We start from the raw sequence: 19,129 nt of genomic DNA on the forward strand, positions 1-19,129 counted from the left end.
GGGCGTAACTGCGCATGAGCGAACCTGCTGATTGTGGTAAGGTTAAGGCTCCGGTGGAGTAATGAAGACTGCGAGGCTGGTTCCTAGTAAAAGTAGTTCGGAAGTTTTTCTGGGTATTACGCTCTATACTCTTCTAAGACTGAGGGTTATTAACTTTTATGCATCCCTAGTAGTGAGGGAACTTTAAATGTTTTTTAAATTAACGACCAGGTTACTGTGATTATCATTTATTGAGCTCTAAATTCTTAAACCGCTGGTAGATGCATCACATGCATTTCCTCATTTAAGTTTTACAACCTTTTGACGTACGTGGTATTATCCAGGTTTTGTAGGGGAGGAAATCGGCCGAAAGAGGGGTTAAGTACTACAATCGTAACTTTCTCCGAAAAAGGAAAACCAATTCCAACCCAGATTTATCTGACGCCAAATGAATGTAAAATTAATTTCCCAGAGGAATTTCTTGTGCTTGGCTGCGCCAAAGATCACTTTATATTTATCTGAAGTGAATATTACTACTAGAGTAGCCATCACTTTTTCAGAAATATCTCTTTCTTTAGATAATGCAAAGAATAAAGTTAATGCCAACACCTAGAAGTTATCATTATTAATCTTAGGGCCAATCTTGTGAGGGGGTACTTTATTTCCATTTTGCAGGTGAGGAAACAAGGCAGAAATGGATTAAGTTAACTTGTGCTGGGTCACAAATTGCAAGAAACAATCAAAGTACTATATCTGTTTTTCTAAACAAGCTGTGAGTGAATACAATTGACTTGTTTTCTAAGGTTTGTTTGTTTTTCAGGCTTTTTTTCTTCTTTTTCTTAAAGCACTGTCTTTAGCTTGCAAGCAATTATTTCAAAACCAGAATGTAACTTTCTAAATTGGAGACAAACTAAGGACAGTCCTTAGGTTAAGAGCTAAAGAATTAGTGCTTATGAATGGTAACTAAACAATTGGGAGTCTTGGAAAGAAACTGTTTGGCTGCAGTCAAACTAGAAAATTATTTGGTTAAAAATTTTACTGATTTTGGGAGAAACAAACTTATAAGAAATATGGAGAAATGCTCCTGTCATCAAACGTTTTGGTAATGATCAAGAACAAATTAGAAAAATAAACAGTGTGTCATTTCTGGACTTTCCTACAAATATATATATATATATACAAATATACACATATATACAAATATATATATATATTTGAAACTAGCTTATTAGCAAGAAATATGGAGAAATACTGTCACCAAACGTTTTGGTAATGATTAAGAACAAATGGAACAAATTAGAAAAAGTAAACTGTGTCATTTCTGGATTTTCCTACAAATACATTTTTTTTTAAACTAGCTTATTAGCAATTTATCCCCACTTTTCTGGAGAAAAGAACCTAGTAGACCAACCACAAGGGAACAATTCTTAATACTGGACTCCATGTATAAGTGCGTGGCAGAACTACACAGGGATGAAGGGAACAAGGGGAGGAATAGCAGAATGGAACAAAGGTTGTCCTGGGAAATATTAAGAAAATTTTTTTTCAAAAGAAAATGTGAGTTATAAAGTACATCAGTGATTCTGAAATGGTGCTAAAAATTTAAATACACAGGAATAAATTCATTCAAGAGAGAGGAAAGTAAAAATTTATAAGGGTTACTTTCTACTCTTTAAAACTAATCTGACTTAAAAGAATTAAGGAATGAACATTGGAACACATTTTAAATATGGTTATAAATTGGAAATTGCACTAAGTATTTTTGAATGTTTCAGTGAGATATGGGACAGTTGAGAAGAAACTATTTGGTTGATGAAGTTATTCTGAAAAAAACTTAATTTTTAGAAAGCTGAACTTCTAAAACTATAATAACCATTTCATTTAGCCTCTTTCTAGGAAGAACTATTCCTAAGATACCAAACTACTTCCGGTGCCCTGTTTTCAAAGATTTCCAGTCACTTCTCAGTTTACAGTGGAAAGACTTTTCTGTTTCAGTGTTCCTCACATTGGTGGTTGGCTGTAGGAGTAGTATGAAGGTTATGAGAACAGAGCTCAATGGCTGTTTATTGACGATGATGGCATCTGCTAAGTCAAAATTACAGAGCTAAATGCAAAATTTGTCCCTGTATTTTATATCCCTTTAAGCAGCTCAGTTATTTTCAAATGTTAGTGTATATAAGAATTATCTGGAAGAAATTATTTAAAATACAGACTCCTGTGTCCTATAACTCTCTTTCTCCAGAGTTTGAGTCTGTTTATTGGTTGTAGGACTCTGAAACTGAGATTTTTAAGAAGAATTCCAAGTGAGAAACATAACTTAGCCCATCCATTTAATCTTTTCCCTCCCTATTCTTTAAGATTTACTACCCTAGAATTTCTCCTACATTACCATACTTTGTCAGTTCTTTTCTCCTTGGCTACAGTTTAAAATTTAACTTGCCTCTTTATGCCATTGAACTTTAATAAATTCAGTCATCCAATTAATGTTTATCAGTTTTCTATTATGTGTCAGGCACTGTGGTAAGCATTGGGCTTTATTAGGTGATCTGGGGACAGTGGAGCTTTGCTGTCAAGAAATGGGGATAATTCTGAGGAGTCCAGCTCCTGGTTAAAAACCTATGTGTGATTTTTTTTTTAGGCCTGACTATACGCCAGTTACAAAGCCTTTACCTGGCAGGCTCCACAGGGAAACCTGCCCTCTCCACACCAGACTTGATGCTCCCATTCAATGCATTGCAGTCTCTGAAGGGAATTGCAGTCAACAACAGCCCTCCCTAGCCAGGCATTCTAATGCACTGCTGCATTCCTAGCTCAGGTGTTTCCACTTGGCGGTCTCCTTCATGGGAAACTTCACCTCTCTGAGTAGGTACTCAGTAGTTTTCCACTCCTAAGGCTGCCCCCATCCCCACCCCCAGTTCCATAAATCTGCAGGAGTCTTTTGTTTGGGACCCCCTCAAGAGTGAGATGACCCTCAACCAGTCATGCCATTCCATGGGGGTAATGGAACTGGGGGAGTCTGTGCTTTCACCAGGTTTAGAGTCTTGCTTATGCAATCACAGTAAGTGATTACAGGCTTCACTTTTGCATTCATTTTGGCTCATTGTTGCTTTGATTGGCTTCTCTGACACCTGGGAGCTGAGTTCTCTCCTCAGCTCATCTGAACACTTGACAAATTCTGTGATTAGGTATTTTAATCACTCTTATCTAGAAAGTAGAAGAAAGAAGGGAAGCTAATGGTGTAATTGGTAAAGAAGCAGCAGTCACTCATATTAGCCAGGTTAGGGAGGTATTCGGTCATTTTGTGGTTTGGACAATCTTCTTGAATTTGTCAGACTTCAGAGACACGATTACAGAGTAGTCTTGTTTTGGTCATGATCCTTCAGGGTTCCTGAGTGTTCTTGTCTGATGTTGGTGTGCTGTGATATGGTTTAGATTCAACAAAAGAATAGTGTGGCCTGGCTGTGAGTGCCCGGGCAGCTCCTAACAACAGCTGGGGCCAACTGATAGAGGCAGGCCAATTTCAGGCTCTCAGAAGATGCTTTTTTCTTTCTTAGGGCTATATGGGGCCAAATGTTTTATATAGATTATCACATTCAATCCTCACAATGTGTTGTTATTCTAAGTGGTAAGTATGATTGTTATCTTTATTTTCAGATGAAGAAACTGGCTCAGAAAATGTTACATACCATGCCCAGGTCATACAAGTAGGAAGTAGATGGAGCTGAGATTCTATCTTGGGTGGTCAGACTTATGAACCATTGCTCTAAAACTTACTATGCTCCACAAGATACAGCTCAGCACAAATGAGAGGCTTTATGACCCACTGGTTGTAGATTAGAGAGAGGCAATTAAGTTAGACGCAAGGGGATCCTGGTCTTGGGTCACACCCTCTGGGCATGAGCAGAGTCAGTCTCTTTATCTCTGTCTGAGAATGCTGTTCTTAGGCTTTGGAGTCCAGATCCAACAAAGCTCACTGATGGCAGAAAATTAAGGTGAAGTCTAGTTTAGTTATGGAACACAAAACCCAAAACTTTACTCCTCTTTTAAAGTAAAAATACAAATCTAGCTTCTTTCTTTTATTTTTATTTATTTTTTAATAGAAATCCATTTTTAAATTTATTTATTTTATTTATTTATTTTTTTGGCTGTGTTGGGTCTTCGTTGCTGCGCGTGGGCTTCCTCTAGTTGTGTCGAGCGGGTACTACTCTTCGTTGCAGTGCGCGGGCACGGGCTCCAGGCACGTGGGCTCAGTAGTTGTGGCTCATGGGCTCTAGAGCGCAAGCTCAGTAGTTGTGGCACACGGACTTAGTTGCTCCACGGCATGTGGGATCTTCCCAGAGCAGGGCTTGAACCAGTGTCCCCTGCATTGGCAGGCGGATTCTTTTTTTAGGCTCAGCGGCCATGGTTCACGGGCCCAGCCGCTCCGCGGCATGTGGGATCTTCCCGGACCGGGGCACGAACCCGTGTCCCCTGCATTGGCAGGAGGACTCTCAACTACTGCGCCACAAGGGAAGCCCGGCAGGCGGATTCTTAACCACTGCACCACCAGGGAAGTCCCTTCTGCCCATTGTTTGATTGGGTTTTTTTTGTTGTTGTTGTTGTTGAATTTATGTGTAATTTATTAGTCTTATTTACTATTATTATACCTGATATGATTGTAGTCATTGTGTGTGCAGACTACACCACCAGACAGATATCATATATATGGACTTGACACTCTGCCGATGCTGAGTATTACTCTTTGTAGTGAGTAGTCCAAAAATAGTTGGCTAGTGTCTTATAATGTCACTATCTGAACAAATGGAAGAGAATCCATATTAGAAAAAACTGCAAATGCTTTATTTATTCCCTGGTGGTCTAGTGGTTAGGATTTGGCGCTTTCACTGTCATGGCAGGGGGTCAGTCCCTGGGTGGGGACAAAAACAAAAGCAAACAAACAAAAAATACCCAAACCAGACACTGGATTAAACCAAAAAGTAGAGGCAAAAGCTCCATCTGGTGTTGACCATATAAAATTCCAAGGAATTTGCATTATCATACTTCACCTGACTGTGTAATACTAGAACCTCCAGTTTAGAAACATCTGTGGATTGAAAAGTAGGAAGGAAAATACTGGCTGTTACACATTAACTAGTGATTAAGATGATTAATGACTGAAGAAAAAGTCATAGGTTGTTTAGAATACTTGCCCCCAGATAGTCCCTGAAAAAAAGTTCCAAGGTCAAATATCTTTGGGAAATGTACTCAAATGCCACTCTTAAATATTCACAATGAATATTAGCATATTAAAATTATTGACAAGTCAACAGTCCTATTTTACATAATTTAACTGGTATTTGAACACAGGACCTCTCCCTCTCTTTCTCTTTTTAATATTCTCTGGCATTTTCAAGAATACCAGTTTGAAAAAGTAATTATCTTAAGAGTATTTGCTTTAAAAAAAAAGACTTTTTCGGGGGGGAACTTTTGTCAGATTTTATAGTTTTACCATCCAAATACGTAAAAATGATGATGATAAAAACAATGTTTGGGGGCTTCCCTGGTGGCGCAGTGGTTGAGAGTCCGCCTGCCGATGCAGGGGACGTGGGTTTGTGCGCCGGTCCGGGAAGATCCCACATGCTGCAGAGCGGCTGGGCCCGTGAGCCATGGCCGCTGAGCCTGCGCGTCCGGAGCCTGTGCTCCGCAACGGGAGAGGCCACAACAGTGAGGCCCGCGTACCGCAAAAAACAAAACAAAACAAAACAAAAAAATACAAAAAACACACAATGTTTTATAATTGTTTAGGTTTTCATGCTCAATTCAAGAATACTTAGGGAACGATCATTTTGTGCCAGGACCTGCACAAGGTGGTGTAACTGACAGCAAACAATTATAATCAGTTGCATGTTGGCAAATGTTTAACAAGAATCCTTCAGGTTCACAGATTGATCTAAAATGCCTTGGTCCAGCGATGTCTATAATTTAGAAAGCCAGTAAAGGGACTTCCCTGGTGGTCCAACGGTTAAGACTCTGTGCTCCCAATTCAGGGGGCCTGGGTTTGATCCCTGGTCAAGGAACTAGATCCCACATGCTGCAACTAAAGATCCCACACAAGGCAACTAAGATCCTGTGTGCCTCAACTAAGACCAGGCACAGCCAAATAAATAAATAAATCAATATTTAAAAAATGAAAGCCAATAAATACTGTTTTTGGAGTTTCTTCCTTTTTCCAATTCATAGTCTGACTCCTTTCTCAGTAGCTCAATAAATTTTCCATTCTCTAAAATGGCCATACTACCTAAAGCAATCTACAGATTTAATGCAATACCTGTCAAATTACCAGTTACATTTTCCACAGAACTACAACAAATAATTCTAAAATTTATATGGAACCATAAAAGACCAGCAATCCTGGCAAAAGAACAAAGCTGCAGGCATAACCCTCTCAGACTTCAGACAATACTACAAAGCTATAGTAATCAAAACAGTGTGGTATTAGCACAAAAACAGACATGTGGATCAATGGTACAGAATAGAGAGCCCAGAAATAAACCCACACATCTATGGTTAATTGATCTTTGACAAAGGAGGCAAGACTATACAATGGGGAAAAGACAGTCTCTTAAGCAAGTGGTATTGGGAAGGCTGGACAGCAGCATGTAAATCAATGAAGTTAGAACACACCCTCACACCATACACAAAAATAAACTCAAAATGGCTTCAAGACTTAAATATAAGACAAGACACCATTAAAATCCTGGAAGAGAACATAAGCAAAATATTCTCTGACATAAATCTTACCAATTTTTTCTTAGGTCAGACTGACCTAATCAAAAGAATACATATACATATATATGGTATATATTGTATATATTATATATATATATGTGAATCACTTTGCTTGACAACAAACCAGAAACTAACATAACATTGTAAATCACCTATACTTCAGTTAAAAAAAAAAAGAAATTTTCCATTCTCTCTCTATTCTTCCTCAGATGAAACCTCTTAACTTTCAGTATATTTGAAAAACTAGTCTTTACCATTTACCATCTGGGTCCAATGGATCCTTTCTAATTTTTATATCTTTAAGTCATTTCATGAATAATTTATACACATTAGAGTAAAGGGATATTCAATAAAGCTGTTATAAAAAGAGAGTAAAGGGATAATGAAAAACAACTTTATTGGACATTTAAGTAAGTATCTAAACATAGAAAACCCTAGTTTTTATTCCATATTTTCCTGGTTTTGAAGATATATCCAAAATGGGCAATGTCCTCTAAATGCAACTACCTACACATTATCCATGATGCTGAGTCTGGAGCATACTCATCTTGTAAATAGTGACTGCAGATTCCAAATACATCACTACTGCATACTAGCTTATTGTTGCTTCTGATTCTTTTTGCAGTTGCATTATCAAAACACAAGACTTGTAGAATTTTTTGAAACATTTAAAGGCTCATCATTTTGTTGAAGAGAGGACAGCCATCTTCTTTGCTACTTAGCTGCAAAACATTTGTATTTTTAGTTTTATAAATGATCAACTCAAAGAATTTTTAATTTCTAGATTATCTATTTCCTTCTTATCATCTTTGTATACACAACTGCCACTAGCATTTGTGCACTTAAGAATCATATCAAGTAAATGTATCCATATAAACATCATAAAAGGTGAAAGAATACTATCATATGTACTCTTAGCAAAATGAGGTTATCCAGATGTTTGCTGCAAAATCTTGTGGAATGGAGTTATTCCTTTTGAATGAGTAAGTAGATGAGAATACCACGTTTTCTTTTTGTCCTTAGAAATATATTGTTTACTAATTAATTCTTGAGTTTGAAAAATTCAGTTAGGTGGTGGTCATCTAAAGATTCCTAGTTTAAGGTTATTAGGGTCTAGAGTGCTGTTCTCTATCTCTGCATTAATCTTCTGAATTCTGAATTCTCAACTATATTCAATGAGAGCTAAAGCATAGTACAAAGATCTAGAAAGATGATGCAGTACTTTGAGCATTGCAAAAGGAAAACTGAAGGATAATGCAATAGTGATGACTTACTTCACTATTCTATCATCTTAGGTAATTCTATCATTTTCCATTTTCTTATAATTTTAGTATATTTTGAAGCATGATTTGGAACAATTAATGATAATGATGAAATAGTTCCATGGATGATGAAGTAGGAGAATGTTGCAGGACATAGGAAAAATAAGATCAGTAAGATTCCATGATGTATCCTAGATTTACAAGAGTCCAAATGACCCATATGACCACTGCAAATAGAGAAAGTTTTATCCTATTTTTTTAAAAAATAAGTTTTCTCTTTGTTTTTTGGAAGACCTTTAAGAAAGAATAAAAGTCATGAAAAAAATCAATCCTTACAAATAGTACTCCCAAAAGAGGAAATCTCAGAAAACTAAAGTTTGGGTCTACTAGATCCTGATGATATGTACAAAGGTTAAATTCTTAAACTCATTCACCTTTAAGCACATAAAGGCAGATATGAATGAATTTGTTACCCATCATAACATTTATTTCATTGTAATAGGAAACAAAAGCCTTTTGTTCAGCTGAATACATAGGCATTATGACTTCTTAGACTTCATTGAGCTGGATGGCAAAGATCCCTTTCTGGGGACCATAAAATAATGAAATTACCGAAGGTGCTATACTTTGGTGTATTCCTCACTGAATTCCAGGATCCTGGTGGATCCTCTCATCTATGTGTTATTTACCCTACTCATTCCTAGATCTTGTTTCTTTTTGCGAATGTCCTTATTCCACCTTTATATCATTGTCTACAGCTATTTACTTGCTGTACTTTCAGCCAAGAATCCTTGTTAAGGTAGTATCCTGAGCCCACTTTATTTGCAGGCCTATACAGAATTTTGGCTTCTGATTCCCATTTCCTCTTCAGGATTGTATTAAAATTTGATAAGCAAACTAACACTCTTTTACCTTACAAAACAATCTTAGAGGAAGTAAAATATATGTTTGCTGCATATCTTATTTCTTGTGAATATAAGCTTGAAAGAACAAAAAATTGATCTTTTTCTCTATTCCATAAAATGCTTATAGGGCTAAGCTTTGCAGGATTTTAGGTGTTGACCTATCTGGAAATAATTCCGTGAGCAACCCCTCACTGAAGGTTGGGGTTGCCTGAGACCACCAAGCTCGAATGCCTTTCCAACCAGTTTCTGTCTGTCCCATTTTGCTGTTCTTTTCTTGGAAAGAGAAGCAGAAAATACATCAAGATAAATCAGCCAAAGATTGTAGTGTGTGTGTGTGTGTGTGTGTGTGTGTGTGTGTGTGTGTGTGTGTGTGTAGGGGGAGAGGTGGCAGAGGCAGTGTAGGAGGAAAGAGGTAAACTGACTAGGAATACATGAATAGTGTATAAATAGTATATAAATTCTTCCAGACCAGACATTTGGCTGTTTTGCCTACATCATATCACAGCATCGCTACTGTGCCTGGCACAAAGTAGGTAGATGTTCAGTAAATGTTTGTTGCACTAAGTGAAAGAACGAACTTCTCACTTTGCTTTTTCAGGGGCGATGCAGCCTGTGTTTCTTGGAATCAACCCGGGCCCTAGAGGAGAGGATTTCCTAGAGCAGGGGTCCCCAAGCCCCCACCCTCACCTGTCTGCGGCCCGTTAGGAACCCGGCTGCACAGCAGGAGGTGAGCAGCGCGGAGTAATGGACGCTTAATCTGCCGCTCCCCATCGCTCACATTACCGCCTGAACCATTCCCCCTCCACCCCTGAAAAATGATCTTCCACAAAACCGGTCCCTGTTGCCAGAAAGTTTGGGGACCACTCTCCTAGAGGACACCTCCATTTCTCTCAGCAAGCTGAGGAGTCTGGCGACAGAAGGTCACATATCATGAGACCCGCGGGGAGTGGGAGCCGCCATGGCTCCGGGGAGAGGGGACCGGAGGGCCATGGCGCACCCCACCCTCGCGCTCCAGTTCCACCAGGTTCCGTTCCCTTCCCCGCCCCTCCTGAGTACCCCTGTTAGGTTTGGCATTGTCACCCCGCCCCTCCAGCTCTGGTCCCCTCCTCTTCCCCTCCCTTTTCCTCTCCCTATCCCCTCCCCCCGCCCCGCCCTGGTCCCGCACCCTCCCCTTCAGTTCCCTGGCCCGGTCGCCCCGCCCCCAGAACCGTCTCCTCCCCCTCACGCCCCTTCACGCCCCGCCCCGCCTCCCCCTTTGACGTGGCAGAAGCGGCACCAGCCATGTTAGTCCCGCAGAGTTCTGCGCCGAGGCAGGGGGCGGGGCGGCGCCGTCCCTGATTGCGGTGCCACGGCTTCTCTGGCTCGGCGGAGAGGGCGGATTTTGTAAGGCCGAGGCTGCGACAGGCGCGGATCTCGTACGTGGTGGCACTGTGGTAAGGATCCATTTCAGGGCTGCCACTTCTCGGCTCCCTTGGGGGTCCGCGGGCGCTCAGTGGGAAGCGGGGGAGGGGCGGCTGTGCGGCGGCGGGTCCGCGGGCAGGGGTCTCAAGGGTGGTGCCTGCTCTGCCGTCTTGGTGCCCCGGGGCAGGCGGGGTGCGCCGGGGCTGCGAGCCGGCCCGGCGGGGCTGCCTGGAACCCTGAACTTGTCACCCTCTCACCCACCACCCTCTGCTTAGTTCTCTCTGGGCCTGGGAACCTGGCCCCCTCACCCACCTGCCCTGTATCAGGTGCGAAAGATGGGAGTCGGGTGAAAAACAGCAGTTTGGGCATCTCCCCCAGCACCCCACCCTCCGCTCCCGGCCGATCTGCCTTCCCCACCCCACCACCGCTTCTAGGTACTTTGACTTCTTGGTTCATTCCCTGCCTGAGCTGAAGAGCCCTAGACTTTGAACCGAGGTGACTTCGTCACCCGTAGTTCGGCCTTGGGAGTTAAAGGGGATAAGGAGAAAAGTGCCAGGTATAGCTAACACCTTGGGCCTTGATTACAAATAGACTTCAGTTATCAGATTAGACCAATTGTACCTACTTCATTTAGCCCTAAGTGTTTTCCCGTTCTGGTGGGAAGGGAAAAGTCATAGTTAAATCTGCATGTAATCACTGGATTGAATAAGTTGAATTCGTGTTTTCACGTGAACTTACTCAAGTTACACCACTCAAAGTCGTGGATAACTAGCCAAGTTAACTTGGTTAAAAGTTTTAGATTTAAATATAAATGCGTGTTAAGTCTTCCTTCTCTCCCTTCTCCAGTAGTCTAATGGACATCATTTTGGAATTCCAGTCATTTTTAATAGGCTCAGAATTTTAGATTTAGAAGGGGTCTTGTAGTTTTCTAACCCAAACCCCTGATCTTACAGATGAGAAATTGAGGATCAGAGGGGTTAAGCTATTTTTCCAATATGATAAATCTAGTCATGGGAAGTAGTTGAAGACACTTCATTGAAGATTTTAGGACAGAAAAGTGGGAGAGGCACATATAATTGTTAACAAATATATCTGATTGGAAGGAACTCAAATTTTACTTGCAATTTACAATGTTTTGCACTTAGTTATCTATAAATGGGCTAAAATCGGAATATTTAAAAACTTTTAATTATTATTGAATAGGTAAAGCCTTTTAAAATACTGTGGGCACATATCTGATGTTCTAGGTTAAAGTGACTTAATGCTTCTTTCCTTTTAGTTATACCATGAGTAAGTATTTAACTAAGGTAACTCCCAATGATTATAAGTTGTGCTGAAAAATGAGACATTTCTTTAGAATGGTCTTTTGTGTTTGTGCCACTTAAAAAAAATATAACACCTAGTATATTAAGTCTGCATCCTAATATAGTGTTTGAATCGTATTTATTTAGTTTTATGCTTTTAGACAAACATAATATCAGGGGAGAGAATGCTTATCAAATAATGCCATTTTATAAAAAGCTGGTTTGTAACAGGACTTTATTTCAGATATGCTATTGTTGACTATGGGACCAAACCTGGCAAAATTTGTACTAGAATGAGTGATTTTAAGATTGAGTAATTTCTCCCTTGGAAAGGTGAGGGAAGTTGGGGGGGTGTTTTGCATGCTTATGTAATTGGACCAGTTAAGAAGAAACAGGTGGGACTTTTTCAAACCACTGCTGGAAAGTGAGAAGGTAAGAAATAAGTGTGATTTAGTGAACAAATATAATCTTAGAGCAGAGAGACTGAGAGGAAAAAGAGTGAGGAAGAGGAGGGGAATTGTACTCAAATATCACTCAGGTGATATTTAGTATGTCTCAATAAAAAGTAAGGATGTGGAGTTACAATCCAGGTTTGTTACCTGTTGTAGAAACTTAAATCTGGCTATTGCCTGTGTGTCTTCATGCTAAGTCTTCATGCTAAGTTTCATAGAGCCTTTCTCTACTAGGCTCCCAGATTTTGAATTAAGCCCCAGAGTCCTAAGGAGGTGATTCTCAAGTCCTCATTATACTCTTTTTTTTTTTTTTAAAGAATGGATGCACTTATAAATTTATTTATTTATTTTTGGCTGTGTTGGGTCTTTGTTGCTGCGCGGGCTTTCTCTAGTTGCGGCGAGCGGGGGCTGCTCTTCGTTGCGGTGCACAGGCTTCTCATTGCAGTGGCTTCTCTTGTTGCGGAGCACGGGCTCTAAGCACATGGGCTTCAGTAGTTGCAGCACGCGGGCTCAGTAATTGTGGCTCACGGACATGGCCTGTGGGACCTTCCTGGACCAGGGCTTGAACCCGTGTCCCCTGCATTGGCAGGAGGATTCTTAACCACTGTACCACCAGGGAAGTCCCAAGACCTCTTTATACTCTTAAGCATTATAAAGCATATAATACTTAAGAGTATTATAGGATGCAGAAAAAAAAGGAAAACTTGGCTTAATAGAAGACAGGTAGATTTTTATATCTACTGCTTTGCAGTCTATTGTAATATGTTGTTTTGGTTGAATTGTGTGAAGGAAGTCTGGCTTCACATAGGTACGTAGTTGGAAAAAGGAGAGATAATATTAATAGCTTTTTCGTATTAAAAAATATGCATATTCTTTGATACTGTACCCAAACTCGACAGTTTTAATTAAGAAATCAAGGGTTAATTGCAGTGTGGAGTCTGAAACCTTAAAAATGAACTTTCTGTACTTATTGCGTTATAACCCATTGGTCTGTCCTACACTTTGAATGGATCATTTACCCATGCATGATTTTGTAACATCATGAAAAGATCATTTGGGAGCTCTTGCTTCACTGAATAATGTGTATATTCCAAATGTTGGCATGTTTCATTATATAATATATAAAAAATCATATTATTATCACTACTGGTCTCATCAGCAAAATCTTTACATATTAGGAAGTTGTGAAGCTCATGGTATTAGATACAAGTTTTAAAAAATCTTAATGTTTTAATTTAAATTTGAGAAAGCTCAGATTTTATCATTGGCAACAAATACTGTGAATGGTTTTGCAGGTGACAGGCTCACTTCATCCATTTTTAAGGAAATATATGACAAATACCTAAGTACTAGTTATATACTATTCTTGGAGAATTGAGAAAATAGTCACTTAAAACATTTTTTGTGTCTTGTCGTTCAAATGAACAATGCTGATTGGTTGAGTATATTTTAATAGTCTTTTGATGCTTTTTGGTGATGCATTTTAGATGTATCTCAGATTATAGATGCAATTAAGTAATAAACAGAAAACTTCATTTGCTTTATGTTCTGTAGAAATAATGGGAGGGATTGCATACTCCTAGAATTTATATTCACATCTGTAGCATGGAAGCTGTTGCTAAAAACCATTTCTCTCCCAGAGGAGGTTGTTTCTCCTCTTATTGTTGCCTGTGTTAAAACTGAGGTTGGCATCTTCTAACTCCTCTCTGATTATCCCAGACCTTTGTTTTATCATTATCTTTCAACAGCCACTTTTTCTTGAAAGCTCATATTATCTTTCTCAAAGCTGTCTCCTGTATTTAGCTTTAAGATAATCTTTTCTAAACAAATCTAGATATCTTAGGATTTCTCCCTACCCTTTATCAATCTTTGAAAAATACACGATTGCTTTTGAATAGCATAAAATTCCTTAGCTGTCTCTGAAATTCTGATGGGAGGAAATGCAGTGTTTAATTTTTATTTTATTATTATTTTAATTGAGATATATTTGGCATATAACATCTCTTTTAGAGAAGGGAAAGGTCTTAGCTGCTTAAGATACTTCAGATTTGTTAAGCTTCGCTTTCTGTAATTTGTATTACTAAAATATATTCGGACATTTTTCTAAAATTAAAATTGTTATTATATCTAATAGTACCTTTTCTTCCCTTACTTACATTTTAAAATCAGCTCCTCATCCCATTGTTGTTCTTAGCTACTTCAGCATCCATGTTGCCTCTGTTGGCACCCTACCTTCATAATTCTTCGGTTCTTGATGCCATTCATCTCTCCCACAAGTCTTTTAGCCAGCCACATAGTACTTGAAATTCTATCTTCTCAGACCTTTAAATTTTACAGTTTCCTTCCACCACTAACCACTGTTGCATTTTGAGAGCATGAGATAGATAGAACTGCTTCCCAGGTAGGAGAGCTGGCATCCTAGTCAGGAAGCTAAAGAATAACAAGATGGAGATGTCTCTTGATACTGGGCACTAACCAGAGTGGCATCTCCCTCTTCCAGTGGTAAAGTTAAATGATTATATTGAAATTATATATCTCAAATTAGAGTTTAAAATGCTCTCTTAAGTTGGAATGTTAAAAGTATTCTGAATTAAGTGTCTGCAAGAGAGGTTAAATGATGCATGATAAAAAATTACCTGTCTAAAATAGAAGTACCTAGTTTTAGAAAAATATTTTTGTTTTGCACCCTTAAATATTCTCTTCTAGCAAGTTTAGTGGAAACTTACTACTTTCTGGGTAGAAAAGCATGTGAGTTTTAGAATTTAATGTTTTTGACAATCTATGTATTAGAATAATGTAACTCACAAGGCTGATACGGAAAACTTAGGATCTAGATTTTCCCCCATTTTTGCCTTAAATCAATAGGACATCTATTTTATTATTTATTATTTTTTGCCATAGTTTTTTTTGGGAGTGAATAAAAAACGATAAAATACCTCTCATTGGGCCTAATATGCATTGGGTTCTGTAGAGCCATTCATTATTTTGTTATAATTGTGGTCATTGTTGTTTGCTAATTTTTTTTTGAGATAAATATTTTCATTTGGTTATGATTTCTAATGGATTAATATTGCTGGAAGTGGGAAAAACATACTTATTTTGAATTTTCTTAAGAGGATTTAAAAATATCCGTTAATTTTTTTACAGAAATTAGAATCAAGCTCTACGATGACAACCTATTTGGAATTCATCCAACAAAATGAAGAACGAGATGGAGTCCGATTTAGTTGGAATGTTTGGCCATCAAGTCGACTGGAAGCTACAAGAATGGTCGTTCCAGTAGCAGCCTTATTTACACCACTGAAGGAGAGACCAGATTTGCCACCCATTCAATATGAACCTGTTCTGTGTAGTAGGACCACTTGCCGTGCAGTTTTGAATCCTTTATGGTAATTAAAGTATATGGAAAAAACTAATGTCACTATGATTTTAAAAAAATGTAGTTTCTTTCTTGCTCATTTATATAAGAATATCTTTGTTTTTGATTATAGTTATTTTTTCAAATTAAGGTAGTCAGATCCAAAGAGCTATAAAATCTTAGGATCATTCTAGTTGTAGAGAGTTGATAAGAAACCAAATGCAAAGTTGTCACTGTGTAAACTGTTAGATTCTATCAGTATTCTCTAGATACTGATGCTGGCAATCAACCCATCTTGTGTCATTTGAAAGGTCATAATTGAGGGGTATGGTGTTTGAAAAATGTTATGATTTCTTGTTACATAAGCCAGACTCTCAAGAATTAACTTTTATTCCTCTTTCTGCTCCCTCTCTCTCCACTCAGTCCACTAGCAAATCTGGTCAATTCCATCTCCAGAACAATCAGGATTCTGTCTCTTACTCTTTGCTAGAACATGGTACTTCAAAATATACCATCTTTTTCCTGGATGGTTTCATTATCCTCCTAACTGGTCTTCCTGTTTCCGTTCTTGCTTTTCAGCAGTCTCTTCTCCACTCAGAAGCTAGAGTTTTACAAATGGATATCAGATTATTAAAATTGTTCAATAGATACTTATTACACTTGGAATGAAAAATCCATAGCCCTTATCAAGACCTATAAAACCCTATATGATCTATCCTTTGTGTATTTCTGCCTTCATCTTGTATCATCCATTTTCTTTATTTTCATCTGCATTATACCTTACCCTCTCTCTTATCCTTGGATATACCTAACTTACTTCTACCACAGACTTTGTGCAATAGCTATATGTGCTGCCTGGATTGCTTTGCCCCCAGATTTTCCTGTGACTGGTTTCTTTTCATTCTGATTACATGTCAGTTGTTTATTTTTTTTGGCTGCGTTTGGGTCTTTGTTGCTGCACGCGGACTTTCTCTAGTTGCGGCGAGAGGGCTTTTCGTTGTGTTGCGCGGGCTTCTCATTATTGTGGCTTCTCTTGTTGTGGCACGCGGGCCCTGGGGCGTGCGGGCTTTAGTAGTTGTGGCTCACGGGCTCTAGAGCACAGGCTCAGTAGCTGTGGTGCACAGGCTTAGTTGCTCCGCAGCATGTGGGATCTTCCTGGACCAGGGATCAAACCCGTGACCTCTGCATTGGCAGGCGGGTTCTTAACCACTGCGCCACCAGGGAAGTCCTTCAGTTGTTTATTAATGAAGGCTTTCCTTTAAAGTAGCCCTCCCAAATACATTCTCATGTCCTGCTTTGTTATCTTTAATCTTTATTATCACTATCTAAAAGTATCTTCTGTGTTTATGCGTTTACTTGTTTATTGTCTTTCTCTTCTACAATATAAACTCTGTGATAGCAGGGACCTATGATCTTGTTTACTTCTTTATCAGCACCTAGAATAATGGCATTCAGTAAATATATTTTTATTGAATAAATGCTTTCTAGATCTGAGTTTAGAAGTTACTGAGCCATTTGGAGAAAAAAAAACACCTAAAAATACATGGCTTTTAAAGATTGCTTTGATATCAGTTTGAATGTATTCATTTTCAGAAAGAAATTAATTTTATTGAAATTAGGATTATTGTACAATTTAACTGAACCATGAGCTATTGTATCTTTTCTTAAAACAGTCAAGTGGATTATCGAGCAAAACTCTGGGCTTGCAACTTTTGTTATCAAAGGAATCAGGTAAGAAAACCCCTGTTGCAGATGTTAATGCTATAATACTGCTCTAAATATGCAGAAAGATGCATATTTAAAAATAAAGATGAAATAACTTTATATATGATGAAACTATCTTTTTTAATAATTAAATAATCAGGAAATAATTATTTTCAGTTTAAAATTTCACACAAATAATTTATTAAAAAAATTTTTTTTTCTACCTGCAGTTTCCACCTACTTACGCTGGTATATCTGAACTGAATCAACCTGCTGAACTTTTACCTCAGTTTTCTAGCATTGAATATGTAGTTCTGGTAAGAACATAAGAGTAACTCTTTAAGAAATTTAAAATATCCAGTAATTTATACCAAAATAACTGTTCAATTGAGCTGACTTAAAAGGCATCATTTTTTTTTTTTTAAGAAGATTTTGGGGGTAGGAGTTTAGTAATTAATTAATTTATTTTTGCTGTGTTGGGTCTTTATTTCTGTGCGAGGGCTTTCTCTGGTTGTGGCAAGCGGGGGCCACTCTTCATCGCGGTGCATGGGCCTCTCACTATTGCGGCCTCTCTTGTTGCGGAGCACAGGCTCCAGACGCGCAGGCTCAATAGTTGTGGCTCACAGGCCTAGTTGCTCCGCGGCATGTGGGATCCTCCCAGACCAGGGCTCGAACCCGTGTCCCCTGCATTAGCAGGCAGATTCTCAACCACTGCGCCACCAGGGAAGCCCAAAAGGCATCATTCTTGATTCTCACATTGAATTGATTGAGAATTTCAAAGGTAAGAACTGTCAAGGTCAGTTTGAGTAAGGTAATTTCTGTTGTAGTTATTTGAAAGGTGGCCAAGGTATTGGGTGGGGTGGTGTGGTTTGCTATACCAAATAGATCAATAAACAGTAAAGTATCAATTTTGCTTTGTAGTTGGAAGGTCAATTACGAATACTTGGTCAGTATGATGCTCGAGTCTAATGATGAAATTACTCTTGCATTGGCCCTTGTTAGGAAAATCATTTTTCTTCCCTTTCTGAACAGCTTTACATAGTTATTTACATATTTAAGTATTAAGGTAATATTTTTTATGAATGTTGTAGAGAAACCAGAATATGGTTCACTGAGCCAGTCAGTAATTTGTCCACTCTGGCTAGTTTCCAGTTCTCTTATAATCCAATTCAGGGTTAGATAATTATTTTATAAAAATAACCTAATTTTGCTTTTAAGCTTTATAGTTACTATTTTCTTATTTTAAAAGAAATAAGTGCTTATTATAAGAAATGAAACCTCATGCAGTTAAGTAAAATTGAAAGTGAAAATCTCCTTCATGTAATTATAAATAATGTTTTTAAACTGAATTTTTCACTTGATGATGTCTTGGATATTTCTCCATGCATATATAACCTGTTTCATTTCTGAAATGGCTTTATTAGGATTCCATTGTGTAAATGTATTGTAAATTATTTAATTAGTCCTCTATTGATTATCCTGTGTATTGTGCTGAAGTGTTAATACTTTTAAAACATTTTTTTTTTAATCGCAACATTTTTTAAAAGCGTGGTCCTCAGATGCCTTTGATATTCCTCTATGTGGTTGATACTTGCATGGAAGATGAAGACTTACAAGCCCTGAAAGAATCTATGCAGATGTCATTAAGTCTTTTACCACCTACAGCTTTGGTTGGCCTAATTACTTTTGGGAGAATGGTGCAGGTTCATGAACTTGGATGTGAGGGCATTTCAAAAAGCTATGTCTTCAGAGGAACAAAAGATCTGTCTGCCAAACAACTGCAGGTAAACAACAAGAATGGTAGTTTTAGCCTGTTTGTGCACATCACTCTGTATGTCTATAAATGCCTTCTAGATATACGTTTCTAGAAAATATTATGAATGACTAATATAATTGTATTATAACAAAGCCTTTAAATTTAGTGTTGGCCTCAGCGTTCTTTCATTTGCCTTAAATTGTTATCGTAGAGATTGAAGACCCTTCACTTTTGAAGTAT

The 19,129-nt window shown here is 38.3% G+C and overlaps 1 protein-coding gene and 1 long non-coding RNA gene across 2 annotated transcripts in view; both read left to right on the forward strand.

Annotated features, from left to right (window-relative positions):
• Positions 1-5: 5 nt before the first annotated feature.
• LOC137224445 (uncharacterized) lies at positions 6-9,641 on the forward strand. The gene is made up of 2 exons (XR_010943342.1): positions 6-113; positions 9,513-9,641. It is a non-coding gene; the product is annotated as an uncharacterized lncRNA (long non-coding RNA).
• A 525-nt stretch (positions 9,642-10,166) lies between these two features.
• Positions 10,167-19,129, forward strand: part of SEC23A (SEC23 homolog A, COPII coat complex component) — a 65,392-nt gene continuing 56,429 nt past the window's right edge. Inside the window, exons 1-5 of the mRNA XM_067737242.1 lie at positions 10,167-10,347; positions 15,219-15,460; positions 17,103-17,160; positions 17,364-17,450; positions 18,681-18,917. Of these exons, the coding sequence (XP_067593343.1) occupies positions 15,240-15,460; positions 17,103-17,160; positions 17,364-17,450; positions 18,681-18,917 (603 nt within the window). The 5' untranslated portion in view covers positions 10,167-10,347; positions 15,219-15,239. The remainder of the gene's footprint in view (positions 10,348-15,218; positions 15,461-17,102; positions 17,161-17,363; positions 17,451-18,680; positions 18,918-19,129) is intronic.

This window comes from Pseudorca crassidens, chromosome 1 (genome assembly GCF_039906515.1).
Source record: "Pseudorca crassidens isolate mPseCra1 chromosome 1, mPseCra1.hap1, whole genome shotgun sequence".
NCBI lineage: Eukaryota > Metazoa > Chordata > Mammalia > Artiodactyla > Delphinidae > Pseudorca > Pseudorca crassidens.